Source organism: Elaeis guineensis, chromosome 1 (genome assembly GCF_000442705.2).
Source record: "Elaeis guineensis isolate ETL-2024a chromosome 1, EG11, whole genome shotgun sequence".
Lineage (NCBI taxonomy): Eukaryota > Viridiplantae > Streptophyta > Magnoliopsida > Arecales > Arecaceae > Elaeis > Elaeis guineensis.
In genome coordinates, this window is record NC_025993.2 from 117,236,567 (window position 1) to 117,260,189 (window position 23,623).

At 35.0% G+C, this 23,623-nt stretch overlaps 1 protein-coding gene and 1 pseudogene across 3 annotated transcripts in view; one reads left to right on the forward strand and one right to left on the reverse strand.

Moving 5' to 3' along the window:
* The window catches only part of LOC105038789 (uncharacterized), a 45,292-nt gene extending 23,293 nt beyond the window's left edge, over positions 1–21,999 (reverse strand). For 2 of the 3 annotated variants that reach the window (XM_073260973.1, XM_073260966.1), the window contains exons 1-5: positions 21,733–21,999; positions 21,506–21,642; positions 9,458–9,590; positions 3,545–3,595; positions 28–117 (exon numbers count right to left, since the gene is read on the reverse strand). In XM_073260973.1, coding sequence (XP_073117074.1) covers positions 28–117; positions 3,545–3,595; positions 9,458–9,590; positions 21,506–21,642; positions 21,733–21,825 — 504 coding nt within the window. In that variant the 5' untranslated portion in view covers positions 21,826–21,999. The remainder of the gene's footprint in view (positions 1–27; positions 118–3,544; positions 3,596–9,457; positions 9,591–21,505; positions 21,643–21,732) is intronic. The other variant, XM_010914691.3, reaches the window with a different exon arrangement.
* LOC140854763 (uncharacterized) lies at positions 14,651–16,755 on the forward strand (annotated as a pseudogene).
* Positions 22,000–23,623: the final 1,624 nt, after the last annotated feature.

Sequence of the window (23,623 nt, forward strand, 5' to 3'; positions counted from 1 at the left end):
AGATGAGAAACTTCTTTCTGATCATACCAGTCGAGGTGGCCTTGTCTTTCCTTTCTTTACAGAAAGCCCTTCAACCTCAGCTTCAAAGTTATCGATCTGACTTTCCAAATCCCCAACCTACAGGAAAGATTCAGAATGATTTTGAAAAATTTTCTCCAACTCCATTAGAACCATATAAAAAGGATAAACAAAAGGAAATGTAAAATCTCTAGCCAAGTAGGAAAGAAAAAAGATTGGCAAAAAGTACATTAAACAGAGCAAGCTGGCCCCTCATGTTTCATCAGAAACAACTAATAAAGCCAATCTGATCCTTAAATTGATTTCTTAATTTGGAGGATGAACCAATGCACAAGCAAGTTCAAATGAAAACCAGCAGGTAATCTGTACCTTCATGACCAGTTTTTGTTTTCTGAGAAATTACTTCTATGCACAAGTCAGTCTTCTAACCAATCTTAGAGCTTTTCAGTTTTTATAAAAAACTGCAAAATTAGAATAAATTAAAATTTTTAATTTAATTCGGACTCTTTTATCTCCAAATAGCAAATTTGGATTACATCTAGTTATTTAATAACTTAAGTATCAGTTAGCATTTAAAGTCAATCGTCTTCAAATGGGAAATGAATTGTCAAGCAATCTCCTATCCTCCACAAAACCATCAAGGCGCTCCTCCACAAAACCATCAAGGCACAAAGCAATGCCTAATTGATAGGATTAGTTTAGTTCCAATTGAAGTTGTTGATTCATCAACCATGACATTGATTGATCCTATGATTCCAAATTGACAGATTCATTGTGCAATTCTTCATTCAAAAATGAAATTATACTTAAGTAATTTTGGAATAAAACCAAAGAACTGGATTTGGAAAGAACTTCAATTTTAATCATTTCTTTTCTTTTTCGATAAATAAAATTTAATACATTAATTTTGATCATTTCTTTTCTTTCTCAATAAAAAGGATCTAATCCCATTTGGGGGTGAACAACCTATATTACCTTTTACTTTTTTTAACTCCTTGGATTCAATACACTAATAGGTGGTTAATTGCCTATAATCTCTCGAATGAGAAGAAAAAAGTGGCCTACAATATACCGAAACAATCTATCAAAAAAAATAAAACATTTGCATTCAATTTTATTCTTTTTGGGGCTCCAACTTGATTCAAAGATGAACAAGTTTCATTATCCTTTTAGGTTCTATATTCAGTCTTTCCATATCATGGCATTCCCATACTAGTAATTCGGTCCAAAAAGAACCATTATTTTGCATCTAATGCAACCATTGTTGCATCACAAATATTGACTGTTCCAACTATGTTCTTTTTCTTTCATTCAATATTTTCTATTCTTGTATTTTTCATCTATTATAGTATATTTATTGAACAACCAACCAATTATGTGAAATGAAATGAAAGCATTGAAGAAAAAAAATAACCAAAAAAGGATTTATAGATTTTGCATATAACTGAAATGTATGAATATGATAATATCTTTCATGAATTATTAGAACCCGTTGATTCACACCTTTCCAAGATCTCTTGTTTCTATTATCAAGCCAATATTGGAGACACCTTACAAGGAATTTGAGGAATTTTCTATTGATCTACTGAATAACATATAGATATGCATAGATAAGGAATGTAAGAAACAGAAAAAAAGAATCATGTGATATTTCAGTACTAATCATGATCGCACTACTGTGCCAAAGGATAGCCATATTGATTCTATGTACTCGAAATACACCTTTGTCACAAAATTGACACTCTCACAAAGATGAAATATCAATAGTTTTCCATTTACTAATCCCATCATTCATGGAATCAATTCCCTTTTGGTATTGAATATACAACAATTTGTGGGCTCAGCATGTCTAAAAGCATGGGAGAACACTCTTTTGCTGATACCATTACCAGTATTTGATATTCAGTCATTCATAGCATTACCACACCTTCCCTATTCATTGCAGTTTGGTTATTCGTCAGGACCACTTTAGTTTACAATGTGTTTGCAAGTTCTTAGCCAAATGAGTATGAGCCAAAAAGGAATTCCATTGGTAACTGGTCATGTTGATTCTTTGGAACAATCGATGAATTTAGTGGATCCTTTTAGGAAGCCCCCCAATGACCATAGATTGAACTTATCTTTTAGTGAAAATTCTTCACTATAACAATTTTCAAAGATCTCAAGTTGTGGCAAGTTGTTGCTACTGCCCAGTCCTTTTACTTAAATTACCCACCATCTGTTAAGGACCTAAGGAGGGGAGCATACTAAATTACTGATCACAATTAAGGTTTGATAATGAGACAACAAAACTTCATTATAGCATGTGTCAATCACCAAGTTGGGCTCATCTCATCTGGATGGGCTATGGTGGGTGAGTTAACTGGGAGAATGAACAAACATATTAACCCATCTGCATATGGTACTGTATTTCTCTAGATAAACACAGCTTTTGCATATTTTAATCGCCAATGCATCTGCTTCAAAGCTAATATCTAGTTGCATGCTTTTTAACCTTCTGAAATTTTAAACACGACAAGTTAGCTGCACGATTTGCTTATCAAAGACATACATCCAAAAGGGTATCATAACCTATGTCACAACCCAGGCAACACATGGACTTCAACTTTTCCTTCTTATTTCTGCCCGCTGGAGGCATTTATATATTACCACTTGTTCCCCTGGCACGATGCACCACTTTGAGTATAGAATTGATCAACTGGGGGCCTGGTGAAGTAAAATTTGATCAATTTAGGGCTGATTGAAGAAAGAAACGAGGGTTAGTAGGATGAAATCCACCAAAATCAATGAGCTTTTAATTTAGTCACAAATTAGCTTAGGTCACGAAGTGAAGGAGAGGATACTATCATGCTAGGAGGCGTCTACAGACAGCACAAACATTGAGAGGGTGGTTAGGCATGGTGGTGAGGGAAGGTTATGGCAGAGAAGCAACAAGCAATAGGTCCCTACTCTTGAGGCATGGTGATGGATTGGGTTAGAGATGTGGCCATTCAAGATCCACCTCTATATAGAAAAAGAAATTCTACATATATAGAGAGGTTTTTGTCCAACATGTCACAGCATCCTACCAGTTGGTCACAAAGACAGTTATAGCACATTGTAGTTGGTTATAAAAACAGTTATAACACGTTGCAAGAAATGAAATTGTTACTCATTATATAAAATATTCTGAGACAACTAAGAACCAGCTGCTTGGTGCAACTGTATCAATACCCCTCTGCGACCGATGAAGGTTCAAAACTCAGCGTGCAGGCTTCTCTCTCCGAAGGAGACTCAAAACTATTAGATTTCAAGATTGAACAAAGTCATTCACAAAAAATAAGATGAAAGATAAAACTCCTAAAACTGGTGTATTTGAATAAATGGCTGTTATCATCAGAACCTTGGCATAAGTTTATCTTTCTTGAAAATATTGATGAACATGACATTAAAGTAGCTGAGCTGAGCTTATCAAACTATCAAATATATGAGAAAATCTTGCACAAGTAAACAGAGCAATAAAAGATGAGTTAAAATGTTCGCATACCACATTGTTGAGCCAGTCCCTTGTCTCTGCCTTAGCCTTTTCTTTTGGATCCTACACAAAAAAAGGGTTTGTGAAAACGGAGAAAAATTAAGTGTTAACAGTATCTTCGAGAAATATTCAAGGCAATAAATCATATTTACAGTAGCAACGAGCAAGGATTGATTGTCTCCAGATCTTCAATATTGTCTATAACTTAATATAGCAAAGATATAATCTCCAAATTACTCTTGTTTGTAAGATAAACGATTAGGTCAGCTTACTTGGAAATAAGCACAAAAATATAGGACTTTTTCTCAGAGTGCCAGTTAACCTTGTTCATTTTTTAACCAAATGAGTGAGAAGGAAAGACATCAAAAATAACTCCCAATTTTTTCTTTATTTAAATCTGAATGCCTGGGGAGGGAAAACATAACCTAAAAGGTACTATTTATGCCGCCTTTTTAAAATCCCATCCATATGGTTGTGTAACAGCTTATTATGTTGTAGCAATATACAGTTTGTCAATGGACCAACTATGGCTAAGCATTGATTTGCATGGTTTGGGCACATAGTCAAAATGGTGAGGCAGGGACCAAAACTCAAAACACTCTTTAAAGTTGATCTTTAGATTTTTCTTTTACTTCTTTACTAGGATTACCTCACCTTGACTATTAAAATCCTGCAAATGCTCATCATCTCCAAAGCATAGAGCTAGAGCAGAAAAGAAATTTAGAGGGAAGAGTGAATTAGGCTATGTTTGGCACCATTGTCATTTTTTTCATTTTCATTTCTTGTTTTAATATCTAACTGTCTTGGCTTTGTTTTCAAAATTTCAAAAACAAGTATATGTTCAGTAGTTAAAAATGGTTTTGTTTTTAAAATTGAAAAATATAAAACTTGTTCAATGGTGCCAGTACCAATGATGATGATGGTGGTAACTGGGGTTGATGAGTGGTGGTGGATGGCTGTGTGTGTGTATGTGTGATGGTACTGATTGCAATAGGTAGTGGCCATGGTGGTGGTAGCAGCAGAGTGTTGGCAATGGTGATGAACATGACCATAGTCCTGAATCTCTTGATGGTGGTGGTGGCAGTGGAAAAGTATGAAACCTCGGTAGTGGCAACAGTGATTGCAAGAAGATGGTTGAATTACATCAGTGCACATGATTCCCAACCATCAATATTTCATATGTAAATTTTGTCCAGCAAGATCCCCTTTATCTAGGGATCATAATTTGTAGAGTCAAATTACAAGTCCAAACACAAAAGAAAATCTCAAATGAATGGTGCCTTTTGATGGGTCCACCTTCATTAAGGAGCGCATAGTCCATCTTTTGGCACTGTTACCAATACATGAAAATGAGTATCGTTCGAAAATTAGACATCTTGACATAAAAACAAAAAAATCAAGATTGTGGAAACCATTCTTTTGAGTCATTCTATTTAAAGAACTTGTAAATCACATCTCATTAAAGAACATCTTGATTAGGGAGTTTGGATTATAATGCATGAAAAATTATTGGACCATGTCAAGGTATTAAATAACACATTATCCCAATATGATGGACCCTCACCAAAACCATTATTAACTTTCACAATAGTTATCATAGTCATTACTTGCCCCCAAAAGTAGAATTGCAATTTTTTATATTAAAATCATCACTGTCACAACAGCTGTTATGATTAAGGCTGGTTGTACGATACCGAGATCCATACCTGTTGCCCAACAGTACAGTATGGTACAGTATCATGCCATAATGTTCCAGGCCGTATTGGCAAAAAAGCCAGAGCCAGAGAGGGAGAAGGAGAGAAGAAAAAAGAGAGAGGAGGGAGCAAAGAAGGGAGAGAGAGGGAGGTGGAGAGAGAGGGCTCATAACAGGGAGGCGCGGAAACTGTTATGACAGCCTTTATGATGGTCATAACACCATTATTTGGAACATTGGATGATGCAAATAGAGATTGAGGTTAAGGATCTTCAGTCCTTTAACATAGAGGCTTAGGGTCCTCAACTTTAGCACCTCGAAAAAACCTTCAATCTTCAAGGTGGAGGATCTTGTGTCAAAATCTCTGACATTTGATGTTTGATTCCTTATTGTTGTTGGTTGTCCCATTCTCCATGCTCCCTACCTTTATAATCGAAAGGATGATGGCTATTTCCATAAAGGCAGCCACTCGTAGTTCTCATAGACTATCAAAGTGGGGGTCATTGGTAGTTTCCATGGGCTATCAAGATAACTTGGAAATTGTTATCAGAGGTTACCGTAAACGTAATAATGTCTTATAAAAGCAGTACTGCAGTAGTTATTAAAGATTGTCATAAGCTGCCTAATGATAACTTGTCAAAGGAGGTAGTTATGATGAGGTAGTTTCAAGGACGCAAACATCCCTAATGCACGCAGAAACTTGACATTATGAACAAATTTGTTGTAGCAAGGTCATCTGTCAAAAACAAAGAAGCCACCAAAGTAGTCAAAGACAAAGACTAAGAGTTTATAATAAAAAATGACTATCATCGATGAAGCCGTTGATTGCAAGAATTTCCCCAAAAACTTGGTTCAAGAAGATCTCAAAGATATTAGTTGCAAATGAAAATCTCAAAATTACCAACCTTGGCTAAGGTCGTCAAAGATGTTAATCATGGACAAAGTCATTCAAAAATCAATCATGTCAAAAGCATCACGAATCAAAGATTATAACCATACCGAAGTCGTCGGAGTGGATGTTGAATCCAAAATATCAATTCTAGATGTGATCATTGATGGTGCTGATTATAGATGAAGTCGTCAAAAACTTCAGAGAGCGTCTAAAACTTTGATTATGGCTGGGATGGTTGTTAACCTTTCTTGATCTAAGTGATAGGTCATGACTTGGCCCTAGAATCCTGATCTTCTTGCTTAGTACTTCCTCTGCACCAACCTTCCTTCTCTTCCTCCCCTTTGTCCTGGCCTGATCTTATACACTCTTCAACCCTTAAGGCTATCAACACCTTATTTTTTGTTTCTCAGCATAATTCGTCTTCGTTTTGGCACCTTTCCCTCTTTACTGCTCCTTTATTCACCTTCCCTCACCGACATGTCAACCCAAGTAGTATCACCTCTTTCCCCAGCAATCTTCGCTCAAGCAAAGAAGATAGTATGCTCGCTTAGGCTGATGTTGCCAAAGTGGAGAAGGAAAAAATGAGATATTTGCAGATTTTATTTTTCCCATTTAACATCCCCTTTCCATGCAAAATTTCACCCTACCGGCTTTCAAGAACAAATTTCCACATTGTTTAAGATTCCGATGGAAAGCCAAATTTTCATAAAATGCCATGAAAATCAAAAGTATCCAAATATGCCCTAAAACTGAAGTGATTCAACCCAAGGGAGGAGGTTTTGAAGATATGGTCTCAATCTCTGTTTCAACCAAACCAAATGAGTTTTGATCTCCATAATTTTGGCGGTTTAAGTAGTTTTCAGTCTGAGTATCAAAGTTTCTACATGAAGGAAAAAAAGTATATGTAAATAAAAAACTTATAACAAATAAAGAAAAACAAAACAAGGCATTTGTTTGGTAATTTTGATAATTATGGTAAATTTCAGCCAAAACTAATTGGCTTTGATCCAGCTTTGGTCAAGACTGACTAATTTCAGTCTAGCTTTATCCAGTTTCAGTGTTTCCAATTGGTCTCAAACCAACAAAAATTGATTAGGGGCGCTACAATCAGTCATTGTTATGTTCAAGTATATTTGGTAGCCATTTTTTTCCGTTTCCATAACAACATTTGAATCAATATTTTCAATTCTATTTTCTAATGACTATTGGGTTAAAAGAAGAGGCTTCAACTCAAAGTTAGGATTCTTTGGATATGTTATCTACTTGTTCAACTAATATTTAGATCATCCAACACTTGCCAATAATGCAGTAGGTACCATCAGTAAGTATATATAAATGAATAAAAATTCTCCGAGGTCTCAGAAAGATTTAGTTAAGAAGTTACTAATCCAATACATTAATAACTGTCATTTAATTAAAAATGTCTAAGAATAAAATGGAAATATGTGAGAAAACCATGATTAATACATATATCTAGACTTATTACAAAAATAGGTCACAATAGACACTTTCAATTAAATAATTTAACAAAAAATCATCTAAATATGTTATTTTGCCTGCTCATGATGTTTAAGAAGCATTTTCTAAAGACAGATCATAAATATTGTGCACCTTTTAAGAATTTTGGAACTTGGAAGCAATCAGGAGTTTGGTTCCAAGATATTCGAGAGATGGCTGACTTTTCCTAGATTTAAAAAGATTTTTGGATTTTTGAGAGATTTGTTTTAAAAAGGATGAAAAGAAAAGAGTCCACCTCCTGCTCACACATATAGAGGGTTTGGATTCGCAGGATCTAAGCTCAAATATCATAAACAGTTAGATGAGCTATATCTAATTGTGGTCCTGTTTTCAAATTTTATAGATTATGTTATTAGCTTTTGGTACAATTATATCCAGCCTTCTATTTGTATATTTTACTCTTACAGATAACTATATGGTTATACACTAGATGATTAAACTTTTGATGAGCAATTGAATAATGTATACTTTAAAGTTTAAACTGATGCCTAAAATTATTTTTTAACACTTCTGTTGGTTTTTAAAATAATCTTGAAATGCTTCGCCATTTTAGACTTTCAATCCGAAAATGCCAAAACCTATGACCAATGATTTCAAACAATAAAAGAACTCTAATATTTTGTGACAGGCTTTTTCTACCATGCTTTACTTTTTGGTAATTTTCCATGGTTTCTTTTAGATTTTTATGTTTTCCCTCTTAAAATTCCAAACTTGAACCAAAATTACCAGAATTGTCTAACCAAAACTAAAACTGAAAACAAGTTTTTGAACTTCTTTTATCTATATTTTGTTTTGTTTTGTTTCTAATAATCCCAAGCATATGCTGCAATTATAATTTGCAATTAGCTAATGATGAGAATCAGGAATTCTGCACTTATTTTAGGCAAAGACGTCTTAATTTAGGAATTGTGAGATTTTGAATAATTGAGAGATTTTATCTTGTTACCATCTAATTTGAAAGATTTTATCTCATTTCCACATTAAGAGAAAATCTTGTTTTCATCTTAGAGACATTTTATCTTGTTTCCATCTTATTTGAGAGTCTATTTAACGACTCCTATTATATTGAAGGACACAGCTTGACATGACAAATCGAAACCCTAAAGCGGACTGTTTTTTTTTTCTTTCTCTTGATTTCTTTGTTTTCCTTTGGCTATTTTTCTTTCTCTTGATTTGTTTGTTTTCCCTTCATTTTATTTCCCTTTCCTGTTTGCTATCTTGAGTTTCTTGGTGCCGCATCAATTGGATATGATTTATGCATCATAATCATCCATATCTATTACATATACTAAAATCTCTCACATCTACAGATCCTTGTAGGACCTTTCAGTTGTTTTTGGAGATAAAAAATTTAGGAAATTCTAATTCAAAAATATTTGGATGCCACCTAGAATCTTACTTTCCCTCAGATCTGCACTTTGGAACCCTCCTAACCCTAACCTGATAGCAAGATGTCATGCTGATAGCATGAAGGAAGATTTGTTCAGTCCCATAACACACTTCAAGCTCTCATGAGTATCCAACCAAATTCCCACCATCTCCTCTTCCACGTGCATCACATAAGCATGTTGTCATTAGAAATATTTCTGCAAAGCAATAAATATAACATCTATTTCTTTGATGATGATCTTTATCCCAAAAAAAAATCCAAAAATAGACCTCTAAGAAACGAAAACCAAACCTGTTGCACTAGCAATATTAGAGATTACATAGTTGATAGTAGCAAAATTAGCATAACGAATCATTTTGTTATTGAATAAGAACTAAAGTGACCTTTATTCATGAGACAAAGCATGGAAGTAAAATATAAAGTGCCACTTACAGTTTTCGGTTGTTGGCCTAACCCCTCTTTGGAGAAGGCTTTTGTTTTGGTTTCCTTTTCGCAGACCTTAAATCTTTCCATTTCACGCTCAATAAGCTTGCGAGCATCCATGAGAGCCTGCTCATAAGAGGCACTAACCTATGTCAACATATATCACAAAATCATTTGTCAACCCCAGAGTCATGAGTGCTCCGTTTATAGGATTGTTATTTAATCTGCATTAACTAATGCATTATAAATAAGTGAAGTTAAATGCAGTTGTACTTAAAACATTTGAGTTCAAAGGCATGACTGTAGAAGCAAAATCATTCCAATGAAACAGAGATGATGCACATTTCTGAACATAAACAAAAGATATCAACTTTACAACCCCCCCCCAACCCTCCAAAAAAAAAAAAAATCTATCTTGGACAATTTCACAGTGAGATATGAATTATTACAATCTTTAAGAACAAAACTTCAAATGCACATATTTCAGTTGAAAGTATGCACTTTCCTCTTTAATTGAACTTTCCTAATTTTAGAATAAGCAAACTAGTAAGAGGCAAAAGCACATGGATTCAACAGTTAAGAGTTCAAAAGAAATCCAATAGCCAGAAAGAAAGTAAGAACTTTGTTGTCAAATAGCATGACTGAGTGATTGTTCAATTTCAGAATTAGCAGTTTTACCAATTAGAAACTTGATATTAGCCTTCTAAACAATGCTTCTTTGAAAGTGAAAACTAAGCAACTTTGATGCATCTAATAATGAATGAAATCGAACATGTATAGCTCTAGAGTAGCATTATATACAATTTTTCTCAACAAAAGCTAATGTCTACTAACATTTGGCAAAAAAAAAATCACTTTTTTATAGAGTTCTAAGATTCAGAGTTTTGCACCTAAGTATACAATTAGATATAACAGCCATCACTTAGTGATTTAGACCTCCTCTTCTCGTCTCCCCTTAATTCTCATAATTACACTACCATGTTTATCATGAGTTGTAGACTAGAAAGCCTCCCAGATAAATCATAAGTGAGAGAAGTATCATCCAAATCAAGATTTTATGTCCCGATGGGACAAGGGGCATCCCGACCATCCCATCCCATTTCTATGAAAAAATGAGATTGGGATGGGGTTGGGACTCCGAAACCCATCCATGGCAGGAAAAAAAGAAGAAAGAGGAAAAAAGAAAATGAAAGAAAGATGAAGAAAACGAAAAGTGAAAGAAAAGAAAAAGAAGAAAAATGAAAGAAAGAAAGGAAAAGAAAAGAAAAGAAAAGAAAAAGAAAGAAAGGAAAGAGGAAGAAGAAAAGGAAAAAAGAAAGAAAAGGATAAGAGAAGAAAGAAAGGGATAAGGAAAGAAAGGAAGGCAGAAAAAAGAAAGAAAAAAAGAAAAGAAAGACAAAAAGAAACAAAGAAGGGGAGAGAGACAGAGGATATTTACCGGCTTGCATGACCGAAATCGCTATTGGGACAGGACAAGACAATGGGACATCCCATTCCATGAAGAAATTGGGACATCTCCATCTCATAAGATTTAAAACCTTGATCCAAATATCTTAAAATGAAATTATCTATGCCAAAGCTTTGAAACCCACTAATTCAATCATCATAAACATATTTCAACCCCTAAGCGGCTTGATTGGAGCAACGGCAAAGGCACTATTAGAAACATAAGATATTTAGGTCCTGTTTGAATATTCCTACGAGATTGGTATGAAAATTCTGCAGGAACTAAGCTTGGCCCATCTAGCCAACAAATGCCATATCGATCGATATCAGTGCATACAGACTATACCGTGCCATAGGTACCGAAACGGTATGTAATACAAGGGGTGTACCAAGGTTGGTTTGTCCAACTAGTCTCCATATTGGGGGCACCAACATAGTAATAAACTCGGTACTGATACAAGGCCCCTTACCAAGATGGCATACCTTGCATCCAAGACATATCTTCTAAACTATATGCACAGATTATGTCCAATATTTGTAAAAAATATGAGGCTTGGTCCAACCCATGTCAACTGGACCTCTTCTAGTCCATTCTTGTAGGATGAAAAAAAGATATAGTGAGGTCTTTTTTTTCTCCCTATGGGTTCGAGCCAATCCACTCTGAAAAAAATTCCATTGAATATTATGAATATGGGCCTAGCCTAGCTTGTGTGCTCTTGTGAATCCTATTGGATTGCGTAGGACTACCCAAAGATACCCTTAGTATGTCAAGTATACATTACTAGCAGTATTTTTCTTAATTCAATAGTAAGAAAAAGCAACAATAAGCCTTTGAAAATCATAATTTTAAAGAAAAGAACATCAAAATCTATGATGAAAAACATTAAGGGTCCGTTCTTTTGTGGATAAATATCATAAAAAAATTGATCAACTTTCGCATTGACCAACTTACTCGTGTTCTCACACTTTTCAAGATGGGTAAGTTACTTTCCATGGATAGCATTTACTCATGAAATAGGAGAAAAATCTTACCCACCTAGGAGGTGGCTAAATCATTTTCTCATCAATCAGTAAAGTAGATATTTAATATTATTCCTAAAATACCCCATCCTCATTTTCAATGCCTCCATCATTCCATGCCTCATCCACTCTCTCCAAACCTAAAAAGTATAAACGGTATTATAAGAAATATGGATAAATTTTAGCAACTTATCCAGAAAAACAGTAATGCAAAAGAACATGGGTAATATATTTCAAAGCCACTTTCCCATGCGTAAAAGAACATGCGTTAAGTATTTTCCTGTCTAAATGTTATCTGAGAAATATTTACTTAGAAAAATATAGATTACCAGATAAATTTTTTATCCAGAAAAGAACAGGCCCTGAAGTGCAATTGATGAAATAAGAACTTCAGAGATTATGTTGTAATCACACACACACCTTGTAAAGTATAAATTGAAGATTTTTTTTTTTTTAATGAGAAAGCAATAAGACATTACCTTCAAATTCCATAATGTAGATCCAATTGAACATGTTAATCGAAATTTTAGCCCTCTGATTGAAGTTACAATCAAAGATTACAAGCAAAAAGTCTTAAAAACAAGCAAAAAGTCTTAAAAATTTTGGTGAACATTTTGAAGGGCAAGGGAAAATCTATAGATAGAATAGTAACGATATCATGCATTTTCTTCTTTTTGAAGCTTCTATTGAAGTACACAAAAGTTTTATAGAGCTAACTAAACCTTTCCCCTAATAATATCTCAAATAGAAATTGAGATCTTCTAACAAAGTTACAAACATTTGGATGAAGTTTGAGCTGGGATTTAGATGCTAATCACAATTTTAGAAAGCCAGCTAGGCACCCGCCTAGGCAGTCACTTTAGGTGGATTGGGCCCTTGAATGCCCTGACTAGACATGAGCAGCACATAGAGGCAGCCTAACTTTGGGCACATGCCTAAGCGAATGGACTAGAGTTGGGTTGGGTTTGTAGTAGGTTGATACCTATTAATTTGACACATGTCGACTCCTCACTTAACCCGCTACCCTTCTCACTCTCGATCTAATCCCTAAGCCTAGCAGAGCGAGGAGGGAGAGAAGAAAAGGATTGTCACACTCTAGAGGGCAGCGATTGGCACTTGGTTGGTTGTTCAGCAGCCGACTTGACATTCACTGGTTGAGGTTCAATAAGTTTTTATCTTTTTTTTTTTTGCACCTCTCACTGATCCTTTTTCTTTTCCTTTTTAATGTTGCCTCTCATTGGTGTCGAGGCATTGGGGGACAGTCATAGACCACAACTATTGCTTCTAGTGGTGCTACTGTTGGGCTTCCACCATGCCCAATAGTAGCAGTAGCAATGAATAAAAAAGTGCACCTTAGGCACATGGTGCATATTGCCCGACGCTTAATAACAGCTAGACGAGACGATTTGCCTCAAGAGCACTTGAGGCGCCCTAGGCATGCGCCTAGTTGGTTCATGTAAGACGCTCAATAAGCACGCCCAATAGGACTTTTCAGAATTTTAGTCAAATAAGGAATATACAGCTGGTAATTAGATTAAGAGTTTGAAATTTTAATTACCTAGGGACTCTAAAGTGGGCTGCCAACTGCCTCTTCGTTTAACTAAAAAAGAAACTTTAAAACCAACAAGTCTATCTCTATTTAAATTTTAAAGTTTAAACTATTTTGACCAAGAAGAAGTCCACATCTTTTAGAATTCTCCTTCAGCCAGAAAACCAAAAAAACGGTTCATCTAATCAGTGAACGCATGTAACAGGAGTGAAGGACTCTCAGACTCTCTCCCTGCTTGCTGTCCGGTACTTCCTGAATCGATCTCTTCCTCCCTCTATCTCTCTCTCATTGCATGCCTATTCTTTTCTCTCTATTTTATCCTTTTTTTCCCATCATGCTCATGCTCATGTAATTGTTCACTTACATGCAGCAAGGCTTCTGAAAATGTTAAAAAATATCCAAGATGGAAATATGGCTATTTGGCAGATCCTAAAAACAAAAACAATGTCACCTGTAGCTTTCGCAGCAAAGAAGCTAAAGGTGGCATCTATAGGCTGAAGCAACATTTAGTTGGAGGTTTTAGAAATATCATAGCATGCCGAAAATGCCCTGAACATGTGAAAGTAGAAATTAGAGAGTTTATGCAAAAGAAAAAAGAAGAAAAGGATGATTTAAATTTGCTGCCTGATTATGATAATGTTGCTTTGGAAGATGAGGAAGATGATGAAATTGCCATGGTTGATCCTCATGGAAAGAAAATTGCAGATCTGAGAAACAAGGACCATAAAAAACCAAGACAACATGGTCCTATGGATGCCTTTTGCAATATCAGAAGAGAAGGAACAAGGAGAAACAAAGAAAAGGGAAAGCAGACCACTATCAATGATGCATATAAGAAAGAGCTTAGAGAAAAAGCATGTGCAGACCTAGCAAGATGGATGTATGAAGCTGCAATTCCCTTTGAGGCTGTGAAACTAGATAGTTTTAGAGTTGCAATTGAGTCCATTGGATGATATAGGGTGGGCATGAAACCTCCAACTGCTTATGAAGTTCAGGTTCCTCTTCTAAAAAAAGAGGTAGCTCACACTGATGAGATAATGAAGAGTCATAGAGAGGAATGGGCAAGAATCAGATGTACTATCATGTCTGATGGTTGACAAGAAAGGAGTCAGAGGACATTGATAAACTTTTTGGTCAATTGTTCAAAAGGAAGTATATTTATTGAATCTATTGATGCATCTGTCTACATGAAGACCAGAGAAAACTTATTCAAATTACTTGATAGGATGGTCCAAAAAATTGGAGTTGAGAATGTCGTACAAGTCATAACTGACAATGCAGCAAATTATGGATTGGCTAGTAAGTTTGCTTAAAGTATTTTTCTTTATAATGGTCCTATTACTATATTTATGTTAGTAGTTTGTTGATAATAAGTTTGACATTAGAACTTGTGTTATTAGGACGACTTTAGAAGGCAAAATATCCCACATTATATTGGACACCTTGTGCTGCCCATTGTGTGGATTTGATGCTAGAAGACATTGGGAAGCTTCCTTCCATTGCAAGAACTATCAAAAGGGCAATTGAATTGACTGAGTATATTTATAACCATTCTAGTGTCTTGAATATGATGAGAAAGTACACCAGCCAAAGAAACTTGCTAAGGCCAGCAAAAATTAGGTTTGCTACTTCATTCCTCACACTATCAAGCATACACAGGCAATGTGAAAATTTAAGAAAAATGTTTACATCTGAAGAATGGTCAACTAGTAAATGGGCGAAGGAGCAAGTGGGGAAAAAGGCATGTCAAGCTGTTTTATCACCTTCATTTTGGAATGGTATTCTTTACACTCTTAAGTGTCGAGTCCCCTTGTTCGTGTGCTTCATTTAGTTGATTCTAAAAAACGACCTGTTATGGACTACATATATGAGGACATGGATCGGGCTAAGGAAGCAACTGCAAAGTCATTGCACCATAAGGAAGATAAATATAGTGAGGTCTTTAAGATCATTGATACTAGGTGGAATTGCCAACTACATCAACCTTTACATACAGCGGACATTACTTGAATCCTGAGTATTATTATGATAACCGCCAACTTGAGCAAGATGAAGAGGTGAAGGATGGGCTGTATAAATGCATTGCAAGGGTGGTTCCAAATCTTGGTGATCAAGATAAGATTGGTGAAGAGCTTTCAAAGTACCAAAATGCTGAAGGCTTATTTGGTATCCCTATGGCAATTAGGCATAGAAAGACAAAGGCACTAGATAAAAATTCTTAGTCACTAATTTAGTAGTAAAGGCCTAACATTCTTATTTGACTAAGTAATTGTTAATTATTATTTGCAGCTAATTGGTGGTCTTCATATGGAGCTTCAAGTCCTAAATTACAACAGTTTGCTATAAAAATTCTTGGCCTTACATGCAGCTCATCAGGATGTGAGCGAAATTGGAGTGTTTTTGAACATGCAAGTACCTATGAGATGTTAGCTTAGTTTGGATTTTATAAGCAGACAATCAATTTTAATGCAACTTCAACCCATTTTGCAGGTTCATAGCAAAAAGAGAAACAGGCTTGCACAATCCCGCTTGAATGATTTGGTATATATTAAGTATAACAGGACTTTGATGAGGAGATTTAAGCTGCAGGATACACTTAATCCTATTTCATTGAAAGATATAGATGAAAGTAATGAGTGGTTAACTGGAAGGACTGAAGAAGAATCTACTGAGGATCAATATGTTTTTGATGGTGAAGATTTGACATGGGGAGATGTTGCTAGAGCTTCTGGAGTAGAAAAGAAAAGATTTAATCTGAGATCAAGAGGAGGCAGGGCAGGGGAGAGGGCAGCAGGCCCAAGTTCTAGCTCAAATCATGATTCATGTCAGAGAGAGGCTGAAATAGATGAGGAAGCTGATGAGGGATACAAATTTGGTGATGGGGAAGATGCTTATGGGCCACTGGACTATGATGAGGATGAGGATAAATATTGAGGCCAATGAGTCAATGACTAATTATTTTTATTAGAATCTTAGACATATTTATTAGAACTGAGTTGATATTATGGTGTTTTTTAGTTTACTTATCTTTAGTTGTTTAAGGTTCAGCTTATCTTTTGTTGTTTGAGTTGACATTATGGTGTTTGGATTGTTGTTTGAGCCTTGAAGTTCATTATTATGGTGTTTGGATTATTGTTTGAGGTTCATTAGTTTATATAATACTACTGTTTTGTGTTACAGATGCTGTTATATAATTTTATATGTTTTTTGCTTTAATTAGTGCCTAGATTCACTCAGGCGCGTGCCTAAGCCTTGCGCCTAGCGCCTAGGCACCAACAGCCCTTTGCGCTTTAGTGCGCCTAGGGCTTTTTAATACACTAAGCAGTAGTGTTTGCAGTCAAGTGACTACCAAGATATCTGCCTACCACCTACGCACTAAGTGCCCCCTGGCTGCCTGCCTCACATCTCTGTGGTTTTAAAACATATGCTAATGCAATTTTGATCTTGACCTCCTAGGAACCTTTTGCATTTCTAGGATTGAATTTCTTAGCAACTTTGATATTGTGCTTGATTCCTTCAGGAATCTTCAGGGGACAAAGAACTTCTCTCCATGGTTTTTCATGGCCTCTTCACTTTCTATTCAAACTCCCCTCAAGCTTGCAGCCATGGAGAAAGAGAAAGAAACCACACCCACTTGCTTGAAGAGATCTCAATTCTCTTGTTTTAAGCTCTTCGTTCTCGACCTTTTTCTGCTCTGCTTCAGCACCAGCTATGCTAAGGATCATCAATCCTTCTGGCGAAATGGTTATCTTCCTCTCAAATGCAATACGAGAAGCATGGGTCAGATCCTTATGTTAGCTATCCAACCCTAAGTCCAATGGCTTCTAACTCCTTCATATTCAAGTCTGCAATGAAGTAATTATTTCATTGACTTTACACTTTGATATTCGCACAACCATGACATGTCAAAGCAACACTAGAAGAAACTAGCTTAAAGAAGGACGAGCAACTTAAAATGAAAAGTAGCAAGAAGTGCAAGTATTCAACTGCAAAATGTTTTGTTTACAAATAGTTTCGTTTGCAATGTAGCATTGCAAACATTGTGAATAAATAAGTTAACCAGACCTCCATACCCTCGGACTAAAGTGAACATCATAAATTCCCAAAATACATCTATTATTTAAATGAGAACCGTCTATGATTGGATTCACCTCTTTTATAGCTGAACTCCTGTACCTTTTCTTTAAGCATGGTCATTCCTATTTTAGAGTCTTGATGCATTAGGAGGAGGGAGAGCAACTGAGAAGCTTCATTTTCTTAACACTCTATGATGTTGCAAGTTGCAACTCCTTGCATAGGAACCATAAAAGAATCATTTCTTTACACTTATCTTTATATATGAAGTAATATCATTTCTTTCTTCAAGAAACCTATCAAGCAATGAGATGGGTCCCAATTATATCAACTGCTGGACATCACAATAATGTATTTTACTCTCACATGCACCTAAAAAAAATGTAAAGTAACTAAGCAAAAATAAATAATTAAAGAAAAAAATTTAACAAAATGGTAGCTTGCAGCCACCTAACACTCATGTCCATTGCATGGCCCATGCATATAAAAGATGCATCCTTGAATGTGCACTGCATGTAACCAACACTACCACTATACATAACATGAAAAACTTGAGTCCCGAGATATGTTAATATAACCTAAGGCCGCCAAGCTCACATCCCAAAAAGCCCTCTAAAACTATCCACTACTTTACCCACCTCTAGAACTACTCCCATCTTTATTAAATACCTCCATTTTAAGAAGGAAAACAAGGAGTCTGTTTATCAGGTCACATGATAACTTACAGTGTTTTTGATCAATTAGGGAATTGCATGCAATGTTGGCTATAATCGCTTCTCCTAATTAAAGGATTTGAAAATGCCTATAAAACTAGAAAAGGAGGTTTGGGCATTAAGAATTTAGATAAATTGTTATATCCTTATTGGCTTAGTGCTGCTGGAGATATCAACTCATTACAGCATAAGAAGATTTGGTCCTAGAAGCAAAAGGAGTGGTCTAGGAGAATCCCTTATTTGGCATGAAATTTTCCACATACTGAGTCCATTATGGTGTTGCTTTTCCTTTGTTTTTTTATGATGGTCATTCTGTTATATTCTAGAAGGATGTTTAGGTTGGGGATATTCCTTTGTTCTCCCTTCTCTAACCTCTCCAATCTTGTGTCAAAATAGAGATTTCTGCTGCTTTTGTTGCTTCATCATGGAGTAGAAGGGGTGTTCAGGATGTTGGTGTGAGTAAGACCTCTAGATCATGAGAAAGACACCAAATGAAATCAACTAATGTGAATTCCATCCCTTTTGTATTTTAATGTCATGGCTAATTGATTCAACTCAAAACTGCTCTGTTCATTCATCCTACTCATTTTTGAATAGGAGTGGTTTGATTTGCCCCTTTTACTTTGTTCCATAGAAAAATGCAGCTGCTAAGAAAATTAGAATCTTCATGTGGTTGGTGCAAAAAAGCATACTGCACACTGGTTAACTTTTGGCTAAGCAGGGTTGAAACATCAAATGTGACTGGTGCAAAAATTCAATTGTTCTTGCTACAACTTCCAAGTAGAAACAATCAATAATATATTCTTGATTGCTCCTCCTTTTATCTGAGAGGCATCTGTGAGAAACTTTTGCTCTTGCTGGCAATGAAGCCTCAAGTGGTTAATCTTGCCTCTCCGTACAGACTAGAGGCCAAAAGAATAATAAAATAAAATAAAAATCCCAACTAAACTCAGATTTGCTGAGGATTAATCAGTTCTGGCTATCTGTTGGAAAATGTAGAAAGTGAGATGCCAAAATAAGCTCAACCTAGATGTGTTTTTTAAGAGCATCATGGATCCTTTTAAGGATGAGTAGTTGATTCTGTGCAACAGCAAAATTAGATTCTTTTTAAACTGCGCTAGTGTAATTTGCTCCCATTTCTTCATGGTACCATGCTTTCTCTTTGTTGCTGCCTCTCCTCATGTGCACTTTCTTATCCTTGTTTCTTTCTCCTGACCTTCCTTGCATATGTATAACACTATATCTCTTGATCTCTAAAGAAGATTACTGATCCTTAAAACATAATCAATCATCACTGATTGTGAATGACTGATTTTTTTCAATCCTTTTGACCTTGGTTCTATAGGAGGCAGACCGGAACCATCAAATTTGATTGGTTATTGATAGCCATAAGATAATCAGCTCAGAGTGATCCTTTTGTCAACGGGTGCTTGTAATTCTCCTTCTGCTTTCCATGAGTTGGGTGAGTTGTCCTCCCTTTCATGTCAACAAATCACATGCCATGTATATACATATATTCACATGCATGGAAGATAAACATTCGTCTTAAAATTTCAAAGAATGTTTATAAAGGTAGTCATGAATTTGAGGGTGGAATAGTAATGATGTCAAGCAGTTTGTCTAAAAAGTCCATCAAGATAAACTAAAGTTTATGTCATTTGATAATCCTTTATCTCAACAATATCTCAAACATATTCTAAAAAAATTAAGAATGTTTCAAAAAAAAAAAAATTGGACTATTATTGAGACAATCCTAGAAGAAACTAGCTTGACAAAGAAGTAGCAACTTAGTAGGATAGGGAAGCTAGAAGTTTCAATACTTGAATCACACTGTTTTGGTTACAAAATAGTTTCTTTGAAAAACAATATTTTAGTTACAAAATAGTTTATTTTGTGATGTATTTTGTAGAATGCTATGAATGAATAAGTTAATTAAAATTGTACACCCTCTTACCAATATTAGCATCATTAATTCCAAGAATGAATCATAAAAGTTCCAAAGAATGTTTAATAGAGGGACAGAAAATTGTGGGTAGAATAGAAATGATGCTAGGCATATTCACTAACAATCCTATTCAGTTACACAACTTTTTTACAATACAGCTTTCCCCAGATAACATCTTAATTACCACCTATTTAGATCTTGTAACACAAAGTTAGTAACCATATTCCCAAAAGGTTCCAATAGTTACAAAAATAAAAAAAATAAAATAAAACATTCATTAAAGCTTTTGCAAAATGATATCATAATTAGCATCCATGGAGATCTTCTTGAACAAAGTTACAGATGTTTGGAACTTTGGATAAAATTTGAACTTATATTGCAATTATAGTATGAGAAACTAGTTTAAGGAGGAAGAAGCAACTTAGTAAGACAATGAAGCTAGAAGAGTGCGTACTTTGGTACACAATGTTATGGCTATAAATATTTTGAAACGTACCATTCAGGACGATATGGACGAATGGTAACCTTCCAAACCTATGACTACAATAAACAACACTGATTAGAATAATAGATCCTAAAAATTTTGAAGAACGTCCTAATGGAGGCTGGAAATTTGTGGGCCAAATAATGATAACTTCAAGCATTTTTTCTTAAGATTTTATTAAGGCACATGACATTCTTCCAACATTCAATGAATATGTCCCCTAATGATATTGCAATTAGCATCCACTGATATCTTCCTCTAACAAAATGATCAATATTTGGATAGATTTGCACTTGGATTGAGATGATGCTAGAAGAAACTAGCTTTAGTAGAAGCATCTTACTAGGAGAACAAAGATAGAAGTGCAGGTACTTGGATAAACAGTGTTCGGTTCACATAGCACCTTTTGCATTATGCTGTTGCAATGTTGTGGAGGTAATGTTACCCATCTTGAGGGGTGAGTGGTCTAAATTTTTTATTTGATTATTATACTGGATTCAATATGAAATGGTGCCGGTGTTTAAATTCAGTAAAAAAGCTATCTCCTCACTCGCGGAAAAACGAATTGTCTCTGTTTACACTTACCAACCTAAATTGTCATACTTCCATAATATCAACATAGAATAATTTACCAGGAAACCTAAGTATAACCACTTCAAGCTTTGTTTTAAAAGAGAAAAAACAGTACAAATGCACAAAGAATTTAGGCCCATCACATATGGGCTCAAAACAGAACTTCGCAAAGATTTCCCAGCATTAAACCCCTACATGATGAAAACCCTAACAATGAAAATCATGCAATACATTCTAGAATGAAGATAAGAACCTAACCTTTTTGTCCTTTATCTCGCTCGACTGGATCCATGTCTTGATCTGATCTCGATACCGCTGCAGCTTCTTGATCTCCTTCTTCAAATCCGCTTCGAATTTCTCCTTCTGATTGGCGTTCTCCGTGTCATAAACCTACCAAAAAAACAAACAGATTGGGTAAAAAATTCAAAAAAAAGCATCGGAAAACACATAAAAATCAGATTTTTTTTTTGGAAGAAATACCTTGTTCCAAATGCTGTCGAAGACTTCGACGCCCTCCTGTACCTTCTTCAAGACCCGATCGATCTCCCCCTGAAGTTTCCGACTCGCTCCCATGGTGAAATCGCCTCGGAGTTGCAGAATCAGAGCATCCTAGGTCTCAAATTTAGGGATTCCCCCCCTCGTTCCCCCCTTCGTTCAAGGGTTTCGAACAGGAGAATGTGGGAGAGTGATGAAGCGAGGCAACGAAGAAAGAGGAAGCCTTCGTTCTTTCAGGGCCGATTCAAAGAGCTTTTCGAACGACAAGAGCGAGAACGAACGCAGTTCCGAAAGAGGAGTCGATTTATGGAGACAGTTTCGCCCATCTAACCACTAATCACTGACGCAGGTGAACGCATTTGATCATCGATGATCAGGACCGTCCAGTAGGGGAGGCCCACCGATATCCTCCGCTTTATATCTGCATAGCATTTGCCGTGGCAAATAAATAGGATTGGCTATAAACAGATCGACCATAAATAGGTCGGATCAAAAAATGATAAATTCAAATTCAATCTATTTATTAAATAAATCAAAAATTTAAATCTAAATCCGATCTGTTTATTAAATAGATAATCCGATCCGACCTATTTAATCCATTTATTAAATAAGTCAAATTAGATTAAACGGGTTAAACAAATTAAACGGATTAAACAGATCAAGTTAAATGGGTCAGAAATAGGTTAAACAGATTTTAAACATGTTAAACGGGTCTTAAATGGGTTAAACAGATTAAACGGATCTTAAATGAGTTAAACAGGTTAAATGGATTAAATGGTTAAATGGATCAGAAATAAGTTAAACAGGTTAAATGGATTATCTGACTCAACCCAACCTAAATATTAAACCGGTTAAATGGGTCTGATATCTAAAATCTATATCTGACCCAATTATTAAACAGATTAAATGGATCAATCCGTTTATGATCCGAACCCGTTTAACCTAAGTCCAAACCTATTTATGGCGGATCGAACATGGGTCGGATTAGCGAGTCGGGTCATAATTTGCCAGCCCTAATTTACGATGAGGAGAATAAAAAATTATATTTATATAAATTTGATTTTTTTCTCCTATATTTTCAAAGGAAGGAAGGGCGTCACAAACTGGACTTCTGCAAGTGACCCGCACTTTATGACAGAGCTTTGGTTGGTATATATATATATAATATAATTTATAATAATTAAATATTAAAAAAATATAAATTTTATAATAAAAATAAAATAATAGGTAAATTAATGAGAAATCTTCAATTAAATTTAAATTTAAAGTAGCTCCCCGTTTAAGTTTCAAATAAAAAATACTCTTCATTTGAAACATAACCAAAAGCAGCTCTCCAAATGGTATGAAATGATCGAATTACCCCTGTAGTTATAAAGTAATACTATATTATTATAAAATAATATTATACTATTATAAAATAATATTATATTATTATAAAATAGTAATGCACTATTATAAGATAATACTACACTGTTCACTATTATAAAGCAACACTACATTATTGTAAAGTAATACTGCACTATGAGAATGTAACACTACTTTATTGTAAAGAAATACTATACTAATATAATACAATAAAGTAAAATTATATTAATATAAAAGAATACTGCACTGATATAATATAATACTGTCTTATTGTAAAAAAATATTACACTAATATAATATAATAAAACAATACTGTATTATTATAAAAGAATACTACACTAATATAATATAATACTGCCTTATTATAAAGGAATACTGTCTTATTATATAACGATATAAGGATAATTTTAATCAAAAATAGAGAATTACTTTTAATTTGTGTTTGAAATATGAAATTATTTTTACATAAAACTCAACTGGGAAGTTGCTTTTAAATTGAAAGTAGAACTAG